General features: G+C 43.1%; 1 protein-coding gene across 1 annotated transcript in view; it reads left to right on the top strand.

Annotated features, from left to right (window-relative positions):
• Positions 1-20,151, top strand: part of USH2A (usherin) — a 4,817,015-nt gene that overhangs the window by 815,509 nt on the left and 3,981,355 nt on the right. The window contains exon 15 of the mRNA XM_069608572.1: positions 9,870-10,033. Within this exon, the coding sequence (XP_069464673.1) occupies positions 9,870-10,033 (164 nt within the window). The remainder of the gene's footprint in view (positions 1-9,869; positions 10,034-20,151) is intronic.

Below are 20,151 nucleotides of genomic sequence, written 5' to 3'. Positions count from 1 at the left end.
ACTCTGCAGGACACACCCTGGACACCTTCATCCACTCTGAACTCCCTCTCACATCTCCTCTGGTCACACCTCTCTCTTGGATAGACCACTCTCTTCCCTCCTCTCACCTGGTCACTATTGCCCTCTGAACACACCTCCAAAAGACCTGTCCATCTCATTCACGAACATCCACCTGATGAAAAGCGTGTCAGCTGCTGCCTGCACTTCCACCGTTATCCCCCTTGCCACCCCTACTCCGACTCTACCAGTGACACTGCTCTCTGCAACGTCCACCTGTCCATCACCAACAACCTTGACATTCTTGCCCTAGTCATGCGGAGCCACCTGAAACCCGTCTCTAAGCGCAACACCTTGTATGACTCCGAACTTGCAGCCCTGAAAAGAAAGTGCAGAGTGACGGAATGGAAGTGGCAAACTTCAGGCTCACCCCCTGAAAAACTGAACTGCCACCTGCTCCAAAGGCAAAACAGAGTCTCTATCCGTGCCAAGAAAAGGGTCCACATTCAGGCATGGGTATCTATTGCATCCAACAACACGGCTGAACTTTTCAAAATCTGCAGGGAACTAGCCAACCCTTCTGCAGTCTCCTCCTCTCCTTTTCCTTCTCAGGCCCTCTGAAATGCACTGGTCACTCAGTTCACCACCAAAACTCAGGACATCCTAAACAGCCTTGTTAATCACCCTCCCAACCCATCCCTCACCCCCTAGCCTCCCTTGGCCACTCACCCTCCTCCGTCCTCCTTTTCCTCCTCCGCCTTTCTCACACATGAAGAATACACCAGAGTTGTCCGCTCAATGAAGGTCTATTCCAAACAGGTTTCCCATTGCTCATCCAGAACCATCAAGAATAACATTGGCTCTCTTGCCCCTGCACCTGCTGATCTCTGCAACCACTCCTTTGCTACTGGTTCTTTCCCCTCCTCCCTCAAGAACTCCCTTGTGCACCTGCCCGTTAAAAAACTGTTAGCAGACCTACCTGTCCAATCAACTACCGCCCTATCTCCATCAGCCCTTTCCTGGGGAAACTGCTGGATAAATTGGTCTGGCCATAACCCAACTCTCACACTGAACTTGTTGGTGGTCTCCACGACCATCAATCTGGATTCCGAGCATCCAGAGCCATGGAAACTGCTCTTCTGAACACCCACAAAGAACTGCTTGCATCCCTGGATTCCAACTCCCTAGCTGTCCTCATCCTTTTTGATCTCTCCTCTGCCTTTGACATGATTGAGCGCTCCATCCTCATACAAAGGATCCATCAGTATCTCGGAGCATGCACTGGACTGGCTGACTTCCTTCCTTACTGACCGCTCCTCCCAAGTCAACCTGGGCACCTTCTCCTCTCCTACTTCCTTCACCACCTGTAGTGTCCCCGAGGGCTTTATCCTCATGCCATGGCTCTTTAACATCTGCCTTACTCAGCTGGCACTCCTCATCTCCTCTTTCTCCTCCAACTTCCAGTGTTCTGCAGATGGCACACAACACTTCTTCAAACTTCCTGCTGACCCTCTTGCACCTTCCATCATCCCTGACTGCCTATCTGCTATCTAGGCCTGGTGCACTTCCAATGATCTCTGCCTCAATGCCAGCAAAACGGAGATCCTGCCCATTGGGACCCTTGCTCCAGACTTCTTCCCTTCACTTTGGCCTTCCTCCATTTGCTCTCCCCCTGCTCCTTCTTCTGAAGCTAGAAACCTTGGATTCAACTTTTAATCCTCTCTCTCCTTCCTCCCTCACACTTAGGACGTTGCCAAAAACTCCCACTTTCAGCGATTCCTTCTCAAACTAATTCTAAATGTTCTCACCTTCCCCAAGAAACACAATGTTACCCAAGCCCTGGTTCTCTCAAGACTTGACTATTGCAATAGCCTCCTCCTGGATCTACCTTCTTCCACTCTGTGACCCCTCCAGCTAATCCAGAAAATGGCAGCAAGACTTATCCTTGGCCACAAGCCCAGGGACTGAATCTCTCCTGCCCTAAAAAGTCTTCACTGGCTCACGGTTACTTCACAGATTAAATTCAAATCCCTCTGTATCATTCATAAAGCTGTCAGCTGCTGGGGACCACACTATCTGCAACTCTCTGTCACTTAATATTTCCCCTCTAGATCTCTGCGCTCCTCTGACTCCAGCACTTTGTGTGTAAGGGTTTTGCTAAACAGACGGCAATAGGTCAATCGTTTTCCTCAGCTTGCTCCCTTCTTTGGAACAGCCTCTCCCTTCCTCTACGTCTTCAGCAGGACTTTCTCAAATTTCCGGAAGCTCCTCAAGAATTTCCTTTTTGCCTCCTCCTTCCCCCCTTCTATCCTCTGCTACTCTCACAGTTACCTGTTTGGTGTCCAGGGCCCTTATGCATCCTCAGGGCCCTGACCTCCCACACAAATAGCCTCCATCTGCTGTCTATCCTCAGCACTTGCCTCGGCACACCCTCCATCCAAGAGACTAGCACTTACCAGACATTGCAATTCACCTGTTGCTCACACACGATCACCTCAGCACCTACCCTCTTTCCCCCTCCCTTCTGCATCTTCACGTTCTGAACTCTCACAAGGCATAGTAGGTTTGTTCTCTCCCCCCTGTATTTAATATTATTTTATTTTTTTAATGTATTTTAATGTTTCTCATCCCCATGTCCCCTCTCTGTTGCCCTGTGGGTACTTTGAAACAGGATTTACTTGCTGTATAAGCACCTAACAAGTGAACAATAAATAAATACAATACATAAATAAATGTATGCATGGATCTTAGTGAGATTTTCACAGACAGGCCAGTTACGATTTGTCACAACGAGCTATCAATATACATACATTTTACTGTGGCAATTTCCCAGGATAACGTTTGGAATAACCTTTATTTCTCTTTTATTTAAATGAATCAGGGATTCAACTCCAAATTTAATCTGTTTCCTGTCCCGGAATTGTATGGTGGGATAGTATAACACAGTTTGTTAAAACAGTAGATGCACAATGCCAATATCTATATTGTAATCCACAAAGGATCTTACAAGTTATCACAAAATATGTTGAATTGAGGAAGATTCAAATATTGACTGTGAGATTACAAAAACAGTAAATCACCTAAACTGCAATACCTACCAGCATAAGAGATATGCATTCCAAACATTGTTCTTCTCCAAGAAAAACTTTGTAAGCAACTGTGCAAATATCTTCAAAATAGGCCCTCCAAAACAAGACTATTAGCTAATGTTAGAAACCGCTGCTTCAGTTTTGGAAACTCTCCTCTGGGGCAGTTTCATTACATAGGGTCCTTACACATGGAACACCTATCCTTTAATGGTCAGAACCATTTAAATCAACAATACACTGACTTTACAAGGGCATTAAAACTTTTCTCTATCATGTATGCTTATCCAAAGAGTAATGCCTGCTCTAAAGGCCCTAAAGCTTCAATTAGTGACATCAGTTGTCTGATCCCAGCAAAAAAAACATTGGGATCTGGGATTGAGAGACAATTGCCTAAAATATGGTTTTGATGGATTTACCAATGGTAACACCACAAAAGCTATTTATATTTACTTTTGGATTGCTGCCTCAGAACTGGTGGAACATCCTGCAGATCCTGAGGTGGAATAACTCTCCCTTATACAATCCTTTAGTACTCCACTAGTGTATGGTGGAATTACCCCTACATCTCCCAGCAAGTTAACCCTACATAGTTCTTGCTCAGGCTGTAGCAGTACAACATCTTGAAATTAACCCATACAATTGTCAGCATCTCGGAGAGCCCACTAAAGCACCTATATTTCTATCCTCATTGAGGGAAGATCCACCAATGAACCTCTTAGGATTAGATCCCACAACACCCAGAGACTGAGTGATGCCAAGCAAAAGACACAGAGAACATTTGACGCAAACCACTTCTGCTGCTCCAGCCTCCTGGGCCACCATTGGATTAGAAATGTTGTATTTTGTATTTATTGTTTTATAAAGCACTTTACACCAAAGCGCTGTACAATTGAATAACTTAATACATAAAACATAAACAATATAACGGTAGAAGCAAATAATCAGTCAACAAAACAGTAAGAAGAGCAATTAACTGAAGGGAATAGGAAGAATAGTGGAGTAGGACTGGGTGGGGGGGAATCGAGGAAGGGGGCACTCATCAGGGGGTGTAGTCCCAACTAGAGCCCACCTCACCTAAGTGGGCGGCGGTAAAAGAAGTAGAGCTGGGGGGCATTGGCATTATTACCTTTTGATGTGCCCAGCCCCTCCTTTTTAAACAAAAGAAGGGACTGGGCGCATCAAAAGGCCCTCAGCCTATGGGGGTCATTATGTGGTAGGCAGTAAGGGGTTAACGGCGCCAGTAAAGGTGCCAGAGCCGTCAACCCCTTACTGCCCTATTACAAGTCTGTTTGTGGGAACCCACTAAGGATGCCTGGTTTTACCAGGCGCCCTTAGCGGGTCCAGCGAGAAGACCAGGGTGCTATAGGGGCTCGAATGGGAATGGTTTTCTTGAATGAGGAATTATCGGGCCCTCCAAGGTCAGAATGGTCCGGTAATTCCTCATTCAAGGAACCCGGACCCGGTACCCAGTAAAGGGGTAGCCATGCCGCTAATAGCGTCATGGTTACCTTCTACCTCGTAAGGACCCCCTATGTGTTAACAATCATTTAGACACATAATAAGAATGCTAATCCAATTAGTTTTTTTTCTGTTTTTTGGCTTTATAAAATGTTAACATAAAAAAAAAATGACTAAAGACTTGCATTATGCTGTACTCCTTTACAGTGGCTTATACTTGAAAATCGATAAAATGCATTTCATCAGAGAGCTCGCACACATTAAATAGATTTTCTAATAATAATCTTCAGTTACACATTTGTTTCTGGCTGGCCAGTGCACAGTCTGATGAGGAAACCTTCAATGTGTCTCTAAGTTAGAAGCCTGTTATCTTAACAAAAGCTCACTTCATAAATGGAAATCCATGTAAAATATAGATTTTGGATTACTTTAAAAAATTAACATATTTCTGTCACCCAACCTGTAAGCATTTCTCACGTATACTATGTTAAGTGACTTCAATTCAGTACTCAAACTAAGTCAGTGCCTAGTCTGGGATGCCCAATGAAAGCCCTTATTTATATATTTTTATGACTAGTTCATGAATCTGGATGATAAACCCTTGTATAATGCCCCTCTCTTTGAATCCCCCTGACCTCACTGAGCCAAGAAGTAGGTTTGTTTTGCAAATCAAAAGATTTATTGAAAAATTAAACAAGATATATATCACACCTTTGTAAATAAATTAATATTTGATAGCATACTTATGAATATGACAGTGATCACCAATGGATAGTATTACACTAGCACACTTTTTTAATTACTTAGGAGTTGGTATAGAGAGGATAAAGTAGCTGAAAATGCTTTTATGGGTTCAAGGAAATGCAATAATGGAAAATAATGCAGCACATAAATAACTAAGATGGTTTCCACAAGAGATGATATGATCACTTTTTCTTTTGACAATTCACTCCCCCCTATGCAATATAAGGAGATGGAAGGGGAGCACACAATTTTCAGGAATACAATCAAATGCAATACCAATTCAGTTCCCCCTAGCAAGCTTAGAGCAACAGGGATGATTTTAAAACACAGGCAAAAATACTTTAAATGTGAATTGCAAAGAAGTGAAAATATGCTTAAAATGATTTTAATTCCCTATAGGAGATTCAGGGTAGGTGATAGCTACTTAAGATTGGTTCAGGTCAACACTATCAGTGATTCATGAGGGATTATCAGATTGAAAACGTATTTCAGCAGTTGCAAGCAAAAGACAGTGATTTTCACAGGTGGAGAAATTTGATTCAAATTGCAATTTGCAGCACTTTTTCCGAGTGCGTCGAGCACGATTACGGAAAAACTATAAAGAGTAGAAAGTTGGAAAGCTTAGATTGTTAGCTTTAAGATGACAGTTAAATCTCGCTTCTAGGACGTGTGGTTCAAAAGATACGGACAATTTAGTGGAGGTAGATTCTCAAAAATGAAATAATGATTCAGAATGGCAATTGACACTTTCACAGGTTTGAATGATTTCTTTGCAGTTCTAAATAGGTAGAAATGGTTTGAATTAGATGATTTTATACTAAGAGATTGGTTTGCGAAGCTCTGGCTGGATACTCACTTCTAATTTTGGAAGGAATGGGCCTCCTCACAGATCTGGTCAACAGGTTTAGCTGCGGTTCTCTCTGCTCTGCTGGTCTGGATCTCTGGTTCTGGCAAAAGTTCTGGCACTGCACAGCGATCTGGTCTGGGTCTGGTCTTCTATCGGCACTGCACAGTGGTCTGGATACAGCTCTGCTTTCTGGGTTCTGGCACAGGGTTCTAGCCAGAATCAAACAGCTCGCCAGGCTGTTGAATATCAGGTTGCAAAAGATTTTGAGGCCTGCTGAAAAGGATTCAGCTTGTGGATTGGCCCCTTTGATTTAAGTTCTGGAGTATAAATTCTGGATCTCAGGATCTGTCTGGATTTGAAGTCTGGAGTCTGGTTTTCTAAGTTCTGGTCCCTGGATATTGCCTGAATTTTAAGTCGTCCGTCAAAGTACTTTGCAAGAAATCAGTTTGAAGTGGGAAGTGAATCTCCCTACCTGGGTCTCAGTGGCTCTTTTTATGTCTTGTGAAAGTGGGTGGGAAGGCTGACTTTCTATGCCCAACCCTCTGAGGATCCTGATAGGCTAGAAAATTATTTGTCGCCTGACTGTGGAACAGAGTTGTGAGTCATCCAGTGCTACTTAGAAAATTAATTTTTCATAACTAACAGGTTTCCCAGATACACACGTCGTTGAAATTACATGTACACATCACAGATTGCTTAAGGTACAGTTCGGTTCAAGGCACATGTTGCTACAAGCTTGGGTTTAGAAACAACAACATTTTGCGCTTTTTAGTGACTTTCGCCATATTGGTTTTTCCTCAAACTTTACACAGACCTGCACCCTCTCCCTGAGCATATTAATATAAGTTATCATGTCTCTAGCATAAACCCAGTGTCTGCGAGATTAATAAATGGCACGGTTCGATCTCAGAACATCACACAGAATTGAGCTTAGTCTCAAATTGTAGTTACATTTTTCATATAAAGAATCTCCAGATTGCACATTTCTGTATAGGAGATACAATATTTGATAAGCAAATTAATAAACATACATTTGCCCTTACTGGAATTCACATCTGAGTCTGGGTCCTCCCCCACGAGCTTGGCTTGACTCAGAGATCAAATGTCTTCCTTCCCCTAGAGCAACTGTTGACAATTACACCTCAAATCAGCATATCCTATTCAGCTGAAGAGTCTATTGTGTTGACGGAGGTCAGCAGAGCAGGGTGCCACTCTGCCTCTGGTTAACAGAAACCTGTGATCTCCTTGTGCTGTTGCTGGTAAGGGCAGGTGTGAATGCTTCCCATGGACAGAGGCCTCTTGAACTTTTAATTAGATCAGACTGCCTTCTGATGTGGGGCCTGGGAACAGTAGGTGTTAAGAATTATCATTAACCAGCAAGGCTTTGAAGTTTCCAGCTAACTCAGGTTCCTTGTCAGCTCCTGAAAGACAGGCCTCCTGTCAGAGTTTAGACTGCTAGCGCCGGTTAGTGTCGAGCGCCGGTACTGCAACCCTTTTTGGGAGCTGTCTTGAATTAATACATTTCAGATTTTGAACAGCACCATATTTCTTTGCACTGGTTTTTGCTCTGTGTCTAGCCAAAGGATAGGGCCTGGCAATGGCCTCTTGTATTAACATTAACAGAGGCAAAAATGGATGGCAACCTATTATTCATGTTTTCCTTGTGCATTTTCTGGGGAGTTCTGGCCATCATGATGTTTTCAATGCCAGTAATGCACAGTTCTGTGGTAGGGTTTGGATGCATGGGTAAAAACATCCCACAACTACACACTCCTTAATTACTGTATAAATACCTAAATCTGTTGGCGATATTCCCTGACTCAGCTCGGACAAGATAGGACAAGAGAATGCTCATCACATCCACTCCCTTTCTGCCTGCTATGAACAAGTCAGCCATTCAACTCCCCGAAGTCCTCCAAAGATAAGGGCCCTGGAGTCAGCACTCTCTCTGCCAGTCCTTCTGCTACCATCACCAGTGAGTGAGTGAAGGACCCAACCCGTTTGCTTCAAGCCTTTTTCTCCAACTAGTGTGTCATTCAAAGAAACTCCCCGTAACAAACCAGCCCATTAAATAGCATGTGATTTCCCTTGTGCCTTTGACTGAGATTCAAACTGCAGTACTGAAGAGTAATTTTACATTAATATGGCGTTTCCTGCTCTGAAACAATGCAATGACTTTAGAAGAACAGATCTCACATTCCACACTTTAAGATACACCACAGCTTTAAGCCTGCACATTTAGTTTATTTCATCTCCAGGCCACCATGCATGTTCATCAATCTGCACCAAGTTTATATCATGGACTGGTTTTCACTAAAGGTTTTTATGAGAATCTTTTATATGTTAAATGGTTATGGTACATTAGTATGCTGGTTTCGTGTTAGTTTCATTTTCAGTGCAACTCAGCCCACACCTGTGGTATCGTGGAGCAAAGTAATTATTTTCTTGCATGTATTCTGCACATTCCCAATATTGGCATCTGTTTATATTCAGCCTGAGTTGCATACCCTTAAGTCACACATGAATCTCACACCTTTGGCACTAGTTAAAATTCAAAACTTTGCTAAAATGTGGATGGTGAAATAAGGAGCTACCTTGTTGAAATTCACACTAGGGAACCCATTGCATCAACCGCTTAAATAGGTCTTTTAAGAATTGAACTCCTTGTTCAGGGAGGATGGTCATGGATGTTCAGTGCTTTAAGTGGGATCAGAAATCGATGGGGGGGGCACTCGTTATGGGGCCTGGTCCAAAGATATCCCCCCTCAGCTAAGGGGGCGGGGGTAAAAGAAGTAGAGCTGGGACACACTGGCATATTACCTTTTGATGTGCCAAGCCCTTCCTTTTAAACAAAAGAAGGGGCTAGTTGCACCAAAGGTGTGACACCAGTGTGCCCAAGCTCACAGGCAGCAGTGAACACTTTAATTTACGGAGTGTAGGCAAAGGTTTAACCACAGGCTACTTGAATGAATGATCGGCCTGCTGCTGATGTCTTTGTACTCTGAAAAAGGAGGAGAGCAGGACTGGCCAGCGTTACTTTTGTTTCTGAGTAAAAAATTATCAGCGATTACTTTTTGATGGCAGTCCAGCCCCTCTTCTGTTTGATTACATAGACATCAGGCAGCCCACACTGCACGGTTACACATATTGCTTGCAGGTGTTATTACTCCAGTGTAGAAAAAATAAAAGGCAGTGCCTTTTCTTTTTTTATAATCCGAAGTGCTGACACCAACAGGCAGCTTGTGTAACCGTGCAGCCACTAGAAAGGCTGCCTGAGGTGTCAGCGTGACTGGGGCTAGTTGGGGTGGCCCACAGCTCGGTCGCCCTGTCTGAAAACTGCCGGGGCTCAGAGCCACCTAGCCCCTGCCCACATAAAACCATGGGAATGTTTCAAAAGTCAACTGAGTTTGTCAGGTACAACACCCAATAGTAGTCATAGGCAAATGCACATGCAATCTACAGTTGTCCTCCACCTAGTCATGAACGGGAAGAAATTCCAATTCAGCTAACCTCCTTGCTGGAATCACTTTCAGGTTCCTTTTCTATACAAAGTGGGAGAAAATATTTCATCAGACCTTTTGGACAATTGATCAATTGGTGCAATGCTTATTATTAGGACCTTTCTGATGGTTTATAATGTTCTAGGAAATATTATATGTGAGTCAGGGGTAGATATCACTGAAGTGTATGCTTTGTATATGTTGATATGCTCATCACTTACTTTTTGTTTGCAGATGTCTGTTATGTGGTTGTTATCCTGCTGGAGCAGTTAATGGATCCTGTCATTCTGTCACTGGGCAATGTTTTTGTAAACAGTTTACGCAAGGATTGAAATGTGACCAGTGTGTCGCAAACGCAAGTCATTTAGACATCCACAACCTATTTGGGTGCAGCAAAAGTAAGTATATATTTGAACTATACATTAAGTGAAAATAGCTGTTGTGGGTTAGTGGGTGGAGGGGGATGGGATTGAGGGGTTGCCATAAGTGATTGTTACGAATATGTATGGTCACATAACCATCATGGGGAGAAGGCCATGGGCATATAGATTAGAAAGAGGGGTGGAAGTGTCAATGTGTGGTACTCAAATTTCCAAAGCATTGCACATGTCGCCATTAAGTAAATCTGGTGTGCGAAACGCTCTCTAACTTCCATTTGGTTGCTCCCTTCCTACATCCCCTTGTGCACACTTATCGTCCTCTTACCTGATTGGCAATCAATGTCTCTCGCTACTATTATACAGACTTCCCCTGCCAATGCACTGCATCTCTCTCCAAACTCATCTGCAACCACTGATTGTTCATGTAATGCTTCACTTTAGAGCCCTCAATGTGCAGCACTGCTAATAGGGTGACAGAAATGTCCTATTGCCTGATCAGCCACAGCGATGTCCTTTGACTACAGCCAAAATATGTCAAATTGACTGCCGGCCACACAGTCACAAGTGGACAAAATGCATGAGTGGAGCACAGAAGGTGTAGCAATCTCAAAGCCACTCTCTTAGCGCCTCATTCTTATTTGGAGGCATTAATGATAGGAACCATCCTAAATAGAATAACCGTCACCCTGGGTGACTGCAGCATCTCTGTATAGTTTCATGTCTAATTTTGTGTTTTGGTACTGCCCTATTTTACCGCACTGCAGGATTTGTAATGAGAGTGATACTCTTTGGTTTTATTCCTTGCATGTCTTTCTTCTTCAATGGGCCTCATTACGACCCAGGCGGTAAGGGGTTTACGGCAGCGTAAACAGCGCCGACCCTTACCGCCTGGGTAAGAGGTTCCTTAGCGCCATGGCGGATTTAATACCTGCTTTTAGCAGGTGTTAAAATCCATGGCGCTAAGGGACCATGGAGTTAATTACGCCACCGTAATTTCCGGTGGCGTAATTAACGCCTTCCCCACTCCCATTATGCCCTATGGGGCAAAAATGGGAATGGGGAAGGGTAAATGGGGATTGGGGACTTACCGCCCCGCCAAGGTCGGAATGGGGCGGTAAGTCCGCCCAGGCGGTAACTTACCGCCTGGGTCGTAATGAGGCCCAATGTCATTTGGAATCTTCAGCTCGCCCTTCATTGACTGCAGATATTATTTTCTATCCGTACTAAATGTTGGCTCTTCCCACTGTCTCATGATACCCACCACCAAAGACATGTGTCATCTCGTTAAAGGAAGGAAGTCAAGCAATACTGTTGCTTCACAAGTTCTAAAGTTCAAAAGGGAATGAGGGTAGATTGACCTGTAAGTACAACACTGTTGTGTATGTCTTCCATAGACGTTCATTATTCACTATTTCCACTTATAAATGTTGTATCCTTGTGCTGTCCTGTCGTAGCAGAGGATTATGAAAGTCATAATCAACAGCTAAGATATCACAGCAGGGGGATATGGCATTTTCTTTGTCAGAAATTGTTTGTCCCTTTTAGGGTGTCGTCTGGTGAGGAGTGATGGAAGGGGCCTCATCACAGGTTTGGGGGTATTTTCCTGTAAAAACACAGCCAAGCCCATGAATTGTTTATGTGCTCACAATCATGATAAATCCACCTGAGCACGAGGGATGGAAAGATGGGGGAAGGACATTGTAGATCTCCATTAATAGTGTATTTTGGAATGTTACCACGTGCAGTACTTCCCCTTACAGTAAATCCTCCATTTATTGAGGGAAAGTGGTTGGAACAATTCCAACACCTGCTGGAGGCTATACTTTCTTTTCACCCCTGTTATGACTTTATGTAATCGTAAAATGTGTTTCCTTTATCACATTCTAACAAGCCTCATAATCCGCTATGGAATTCACTTTGGAATGTGTTAGGTCACATAGAGTGTGTTTGAAAAGATTACTATTGTTGTGTTGGAGCCAGCTGCTCATCTGTGGCTCTGTGGGCTTTAATAAAGAAGCTTACTTGAAACCACAGGCGTCATCCTTTCAACCCCCAACTCGTAATTTGGGATTGCTGGAAAAGTGACAGTAAGGACAGTAAAGTTGTGATAATTCAATTATTTCCTGCACTACCAAACTCGTAATGAGGCCCATAGTTCCTAATTCCTAAATTGTATCCTCCATGTGATGCTGTTCCATTAGGGGTAGTTTAGGGACTCAAAAAGGAGTGTGTGGGGGGCCTTACGCAAGGTAGAATTATAGATGCTCAGTGTTCTAAGTGATGTCATAATCAACTGAACCTTCACTCTCGCTGTCTATAGCATGTCACTGAAAACCGCTCAGTGAAATATATCCCCGCCGCCCCCGTTCATGTCTGAAATTTATATTTTTTTATGTTTGGTTGATTCTAGAATATTTGCTCAACTAGGTAACATATAGGAGCTTCTTTTAGTTTCTTTGAATTGCATTGCCAATTCCACAGCACAATATTTCGAATCTATACAAATAGCAAATCTCGCGCCATGGAAGACGTGGGATCAAAAAATGGCATTTTGATTGTGGTGGCATAAATCGTTGTACAGATCCTGCTCTGTTAAAATGAGAAATACTTTTCTCACGTTCTCAGTGTTAGCATCTATCAGGCAAGGGTATGGATAATATCAACAGACAACAAAAAAACTATGGGCAAAGAAGACCTCTCTGTGCCAGTACTTGATCATCAATTTCAGCGAGAAATGTTTTTTTACCAAGCCATTGGCAGTTAGGTTACATAGGCTAGTGGCAAACAATTAGGCCAACAATAATCTTTTGTCTTGCAACATTACTCTTTATATAGCCTAACAACTCAGATTTCCAATATAATGTAAAATGTTATTGCATTATACATATGAAAATAAACAGCGGATTGTCCCTTTCATACCAACAGAAATGAGTATGTGATTTAGCATGGCCACAGGCTTAACAATGACTGATTTGATCTTTAATATGATTAGCTCTTGAGCTCACTTAGACCACAACTTTCACACATGTGGGCAGTTTCAGAGCCTGTGTGCCATGCTTCTGAACAATCCCTTATTGTTTCCTTAAAGAGACTGTGCTGTCAAGCAGTGGTACAACATACAAAAGATGGGTTGTAATTTAATACATCCAATAAAAGTTGGACTCCAAAAGGAGTAACCTATTTGCATCAAATAATTGCTATAAGGTATTCTAAAATAAGGGACTCCCCCAATTTCTGCACTGACCACATGTAGTATCTTCACATGTGAAATGGCCGTGCATCTGGACGAGAGGATGCTCGTGCAGGAGAATGGAAGTGACGAGCATGGAACGTGGGGAAAGGACAGTTGGAGGAGAAGCGAAGTAGTGAAGATGCACATTTCATGTCCCCTGTTTATTTATAATATTTACATAAATATACCTTTATGAAAGATAACTAATAAATATTTAAGCCATTTCAATTTGCCCCTCCTTACTTCACCACATTATTGCCTTTTTGACAATTACTGTGTCATTTCTTCTAATGATTTACAAACAATTGCTATAGATCCTTCTCAAACAATATTTTGTTATCCATCTGTTCTTTGACCTTATTTCCCATCACATAATACCACTTGTCTCCTCCATATTTTTCTCTTAGAATTATTGACACCATGTATACCTTGAAGATTATCCAAATAACTCTGATCCCTGATTTGAAATATCTCATTTGGCCTGTATGTTTGTCGACAAAAGCGCAACCGTGCAAAGTGTGCACGTAATAAATGTAATAATACTGATATCATAGCCAGAAGCCTTGATTGTGTTCAGGTACCTATGAAGATACTGCAGTGCTGCCACTCAGTCATGATTGTGCATATCTTGATTTACCAAATCCTCCTGCTGTTGGTTAAAGCTCTGCAAACCTTCCATTGGGTAAAGACTGTAATCAGATTATTAAGATGTTTAAAAAGAAGGCAGAGATTCCAAAGAGTGAATACTTGAACCAAAAATAAAAAAAAAGGAATGACCATGGGGTGATGGTCAACAAAAACATTATCTACAGCCAAAATAGAAAATACGAGTCCCATTACCAACTAATGAACAGCAACAGCAATGAGCATCACACTTTGCCATCTTTGGGATGGCATTCTGTGCCTACACTGCAGAAGAGTAGATAATGGAACATGTGGATGGCTAAAGGTTTGCTCAAGAGCAGTGCAGTTTGGGTTGAGGTATACACCACATAGATAATGGAGTTTTGCAGAGAGTCTTCGTTTCAGCATTCGAGAAAGGGAAATAAAGAAACAACAATGTGGAAGAAAACTCACAAAGAACATACCTCAGCTCAAATTTATGATAATGATTCTGAACAAGAGCATGCGTTCCCTGCAGAGAGAACAAGCCCTTGAATTGAGTTAGAGACTCGGGGAGAACAGCAAGACGAGTGAGCAATAGGAGATGCAGAACTGTGCAAGGGTGCTTTGCCCTGTGATAAGAGCCAAGATGGCAGCAGTTACGGAACAGCCATTTAAACCTCCACTGGCCCGCATTAGTGAAACCCAGAGCCATAATGTAATTAACTTATTGCCCATCGCCTCCAGATTCAAACTCCAAATAGAAACGCTCATTGGGAGTAAAGAGAAAGATGCAGCCCCAGGGGAAGGGGGATCAAAGGACTGGGAAAACCGAGTCCAAGGGCAAATCCCCAGAGATACTAATGTATCTGGCCCTGCTTGCTTGATACTAGGAAAGAACTCGAGAAAGAGAAAATTGAAGGCCGCTGCCTGGAGGAATCTTGATAGATTGTGGGGGAGACTGTCATGTGCCAGGAAAAACAGCCATGGTCGAAGAGTGTACAGGGTTAAGGCTGAACATACGAAGGACAAGTGCAACTTGTAACATTTTGGGAATTGGAAGGTGTCACAATACAGGACCTCCACCTGCAACACAACTGTCAGAGGAAGGCCAGTGGCACGATGGCAAAATAAAAGAATATCAACTGCCTGTCAACTAATGACCGGAGAACACCAGCAATGACCTGGCCATGATGGGAAGGAATACGAGCCTAGAAGCTAGGAACATCACCTGGGGACTAATCCCATTGTGTTCTGATAACAGGGACATGTGGGGGACCCAAAGATCTCTTGCTCACCAGGAGTGGAAAACTTTGACGATGATCTAATGAACAATGTCAACTTGAAACCTTCTGGTAATTGGGGGTGTCATAACCCACTCCACCTACAACACGAAGATTCATGGCTGGACTGTGGCTAGAGGGAACAAAGAAAAAGTATTGACTATCTGACAAGACCCCAAAGAAGGGAGTAGAAATACCTATCAGCATTGCCAGTGATCAAAGAGTTCCAGAGAGGACCCAAACCATCATAGGAAGAAGAGACCAAATAGCTGGAAACTTGACCTGAGAGCTAGCTATAATTTGGCCTGATAACAGGGGCACAGGGAGGACCCAAATACCTCCTGCTCACCTGGGGAGGAAGTTAGAGGCTAGAACCCAAGACAAAATATTTGCCATGAGGTAGGAGAAGATGTGAGCAATCAACCAGAGTGCCAGGAAAGTGTCAGACGGAAGACACATCAGGTGAAAGCAGAGAGGGCGAGGAGTAACCTACACATTTACTTAGCCATGGACTTTTGAAGATTAGGGAATTGTGAACTTTGATTTTGGCCAAACCTTGAAACTTTGTGTTGTAGATTAGCATGCTTTTTGTTGGCCATGCTTATTGGATTCTTCAGCTGTAGCAAGGTTTGCCTCAAGGGACCGAAGGACATTTGAAGAGATGGAGGTTTACAACAAAAAGATGTGTGTGACCGGAATATAGGCAACTGCCATAAAGGAACACTATCTTGACTTGTACAGGCATTACACTATGATAAAGGATGTAGTTTAACTTTTGCCCCAGGCATTTTCAGCACCTTTCACATTCTGTGGTCTCTCGAATATCTCTTCTTGGCCGAACACACAGCCAAGTCCTGTTTGTCACCAATGCACACTATCTTGAGACTGAGAGAAATGAGCTGTCGATTGGAAACAAAATCTTAATCACTCCAGATTATTTTTGACCATATTTAAGGGTGTTTCTCTGCGTTCCACTTTTGAAACAGACTTCATTTGTTACTGACATCAAGAAGACTACTATAAATTAAATGCACTATTTTCCTGAATCTCTGCTGAGCCTGTCAACATCTTCTCATCTTCCCGCCAGTCTGCCCTAAGCATTTGAGCCTCCAGCAGTGATGCCATCAGATCTGAGCCTCTGACATGCATGATTGCCTCTCTAGAGACTATGCCATGCTGATCATCAGCCTGACTCCAGCTCTGGGGCTACGTCGGACATGTTTGCCTTCAGCTCTAGAGTAGCTTCTAGCCTGTCTGCAGAGGTCTGAGCTACATCGTACTATCCTTCAACTTCAGAAGCGTTTCCATACCATCTGTCTTCTTTTCAAGAGTCTCGAGTCTCCCCATTTTGAGTTCTGTCAGCTTATGTTTAGCTTCTATGCCTCTTTAGCATGCCTGCTCTCAGCGTCTGAGGTTCTAGCCATTCTATATGTGCATCATGAGGTTCTCTAATATCTAGAGATAGACCAGCTACGGAGCCACTTAGTGTAGAACCAGGTAGTCTTTATTATACATATTTATAGTTTGGGGTTCCAGTTACTCTTTGTATATATTACAAGACAGGAAGCACAAGCACACCCACCAGCCTTCCTCACACACACCAGCTCATGCCCAGCTGACACTCGTGGAACACTCATAGCAACACTCACCAACATTCTCCTGAGCTGTCAATCTGTTACCTGGCCTAGTAGGATCGTTGTTCTGTCTTCCCTTTGTTCCCCCTCCCTTGCCTCGTTGCACCTTGAAACACTTGTGTATAGGCACGTTATAAATGCTATATCATAACATATCATATCAATCATTGCACTCACCAACATCCTGCACAGCATACATTGGCGGCCAGCAGGACAAGAACAGACTAAGACATTACAACACACCTCTCCTGATCTTTCCCTCAACTCACTCATTGCTTCAGATCCTTCATCAAGCCTTTCAGTTCTTGAACCACGAGGCAGCTGTCTTTAGCTATTTTGTGTCTTGCTTTCACACATTCATCCTCTAACTCACCTAACGGTTTATAACTCTGAAATCCACGTATTTTCTACTAAAGTCCAAGAACCACTCATTGGTTATGCTACCTTCAAAGTCACCTCAAAAGGAAATTAACTAAACTCATGGCACAAAGTGACCTGCTATTCAATTCCTAATGATAGTAGGTGCCACTGGAGGGGTCTAGCTTCACTATCCTCAGTGCTCACTGCATACACATTATTAGGGAACATGTCTCATGCTGGACTGTGATGTTGGACCTTATAGTTTGTTCCCATAGTAATCTGTAATCTCTGGAATTGGATTTAAGATTTTTATTCAGATCTGAATCCATAGTGGATGCACTTTCATTCAAAATACTACAATATCCAACATCATTTGCATACAGCAGCTTGTTCATCACCCATACTTGATTGTTCATACCTGTGGCATGTGATCATTGCAGTCAACACTTCTTCTTTCTTTAGTTTTCAGTCTTCCAGTGGGTCAGCTTTCTTCAGGACTTTAATCCATTTCTCCTATTGTCTTTCCTTTTACCCCATGTCCAGTGCTGGACTGGCCTATAGGGAACTCTGGAGATTTCCCAGTGGGCTTGTGCAACAGAGGCCTTTTTTGTGGGTACTCCAGGATTCTGCTCCTCTTACCCTTTTTCCCATGCACCCCACCTCCTTCATTCCATCTTTCCTCATCCCCACATCCTTCTGCAGTAAACGATTTGATATAATGCTTCTAATATGTTTCTCCTCAAATGTGATATGCCCTTTTTTGTGTTTAGCTATTATTTAACCCTATACAGGGACATATGTACTTTAAAAACCCTATTTGGACCAATTTTTCCAAATATTCATGTGGTAGATACCTCCCAAAGGGGGTTGACTTGCTCACAGAGTGCAATATGGTCACTTTGAAAAACATTTCCAGGGCCACTTTTGGTTCCCAGTCCAACCCTGGTGTGAGGGGATTATGGCTTGGGTGGGAGAGGATGACATATTGATACTAGCATTTCCCTGTCCCTGCCTCCTTGCTTCCTTCGTGCATATTTTCTGTTGCACATTGATTATTTTGTTTGGTTGCAAACTATTTGCTATTGGTTTTCTCTGTCTACATATGTATCCATCCTTACGCTTTTCTTGTTGAGCAACACAATCTATGGGCACCACTGCCATCAAAACGTATGTTTTCTGCCCTTTACGAAGATTGCTTGAACGAAATTGCATTTCAGGATATCACTGGTGTTCCTAGATTCCTGGATTCACAAATCCTGTTATTTCGTTTCTTGTAAGTGGACTTAATGCAGACAGCTCTAGAACATTATGTGTGAGTGAAAAGTTTGCTGAGATTCATTTTGAACCTCTACTGCGTGTTCCCCCACGTGGATTTAAGAGTCTGCATTATTGGCATCACATCTTGCACATCAGAGTTTCCTGCATGCAGAATTTATTTATGAGTACACGTTCTTAAAGTGTGCAAACTTGCTGTTTGATATTGAAAAGGTTCTCCTGCTAATTCTTTACTCCTGACATCTCCCCTGACTTTACATAACAGGATGGGAGACATCTCTTTTTGTCCGAGGATGGGATACAGGATAGAACCAACATTAATTGCAATGGCATGGTATCAGAGTTCTGAAGCCTATATTTCAAATAATGAAAGAGAACACAGTGACCATTGTTTTTTTAAATTAAAATGTTTTGTTTGATTTTACAAACTTTACATTTCAAATACTTTCTTAGTTTCATAGTTCAACAATTCATTTGTTCTGCACATTACAACTCATTTTATAATCTCAATCCAAAATTTGATTATTGTAATGATTAGCCATTGATCTTTTCCTTGAAGAAGATTAGCCCATCTTTCTTCAGTCGTCTTCGCTTTGTTCGAGATTCTAAAAAAGTCTCTAAATAGTTCTCTTTTTTCTTTCAGCACAGGACACACCATAATTAGGTGGAATAATGTTTGTTATTTGCACTTCCTTGCAAAATCTACAGTCCGGGGAATCCATGCCAGTTTTATCGAACATTGCTAGATAATCCCTAGTTGGTAATATGTTCAGACACCGCACCTGGGAAGTACCCGAAGTACGGCTGTTGGCTGGGATCGCTGGAGCAAGAACGCTGCTGAGGCGCCGCTTGTCCGTTGGAGCATGAACGCTGCAAGAGGCCTGTCAGGACGTACTTAAAGGCAACACGGAAGTTGCCTGTCCCTGAGATGTACTGATTGGTTATTCCCTGGGCAAATACGCCCTTGATCCCGCCTACTGTAGCGTGAAATACGCTGGTCACTGCGCACCTGCGCGCGCACCTGGGAAGTACCCGAAGTACGGCTGTTGGCTGGGATCGCTGGAGCAAGAATGCTGCTGAAGCGCCGCTTGTCCGTTGGAGCATGAACGCTGCAAGAGGCCTGTCAGGACGTACTTAAAGGCAACACGGAAGTTGCCTGTCCCTGAGGTGCACGACGCTTAAACTCTAAAAACTAAAAGCCGATATAACGTTACTGAATAATGAGGATGAGGTGTGCTTGTTTCTGATTCTCTCCCCTCCTCTTGCAGATGTACTGATTGGTTATTCCCTGGGCAAATACGCCCTTGATCCCGCCTACTGTAGCGTGAAATACGCTGGTCACTGCGCACCTGCGAGCGCACCTGGGAAGTACCCGAGGTACGGCTGTTGGCTGTTTGCTGCGTTGTGCGCATGCAGCCGAGCAGCCTTGTGTGTGCTGAATTACATAATCGTAGGCCTGTATTAAGACACAGCAACAGGGCAACTCTTTGCCAAAGGCAATATATCTATTGGAGTGTTAGTGGTGGAAGAAGTAGATCTGAGCAAGGTAGGTGAAGGTAAATACGTGTTTATGCTTGATTGGGGGTCCGGTTTTATCGCCCCTGACTTAGGATTTGTAATGAAAAGGAAGTTTGCCAGGAGTAAAAAAGACCCAGCAACGGCAATGAATATTATTAAAACGCGCCGCATGAGCATGGCGCATGCTATTGCAATAGCTCTTCCACTACCCTCCGCTCCGATGAGGATTTA

Source organism: Ambystoma mexicanum, chromosome 4q (genome assembly GCF_040938575.1).
Source record: "Ambystoma mexicanum isolate Mex_15411 chromosome 4q, UKY_AmexF1_1, whole genome shotgun sequence".
NCBI lineage: Eukaryota > Metazoa > Chordata > Amphibia > Caudata > Ambystomatidae > Ambystoma > Ambystoma mexicanum.
Note: the sequence above shows the minus strand (reverse complement) of the source record. Positions and strands in the feature narration are given on the sequence as shown.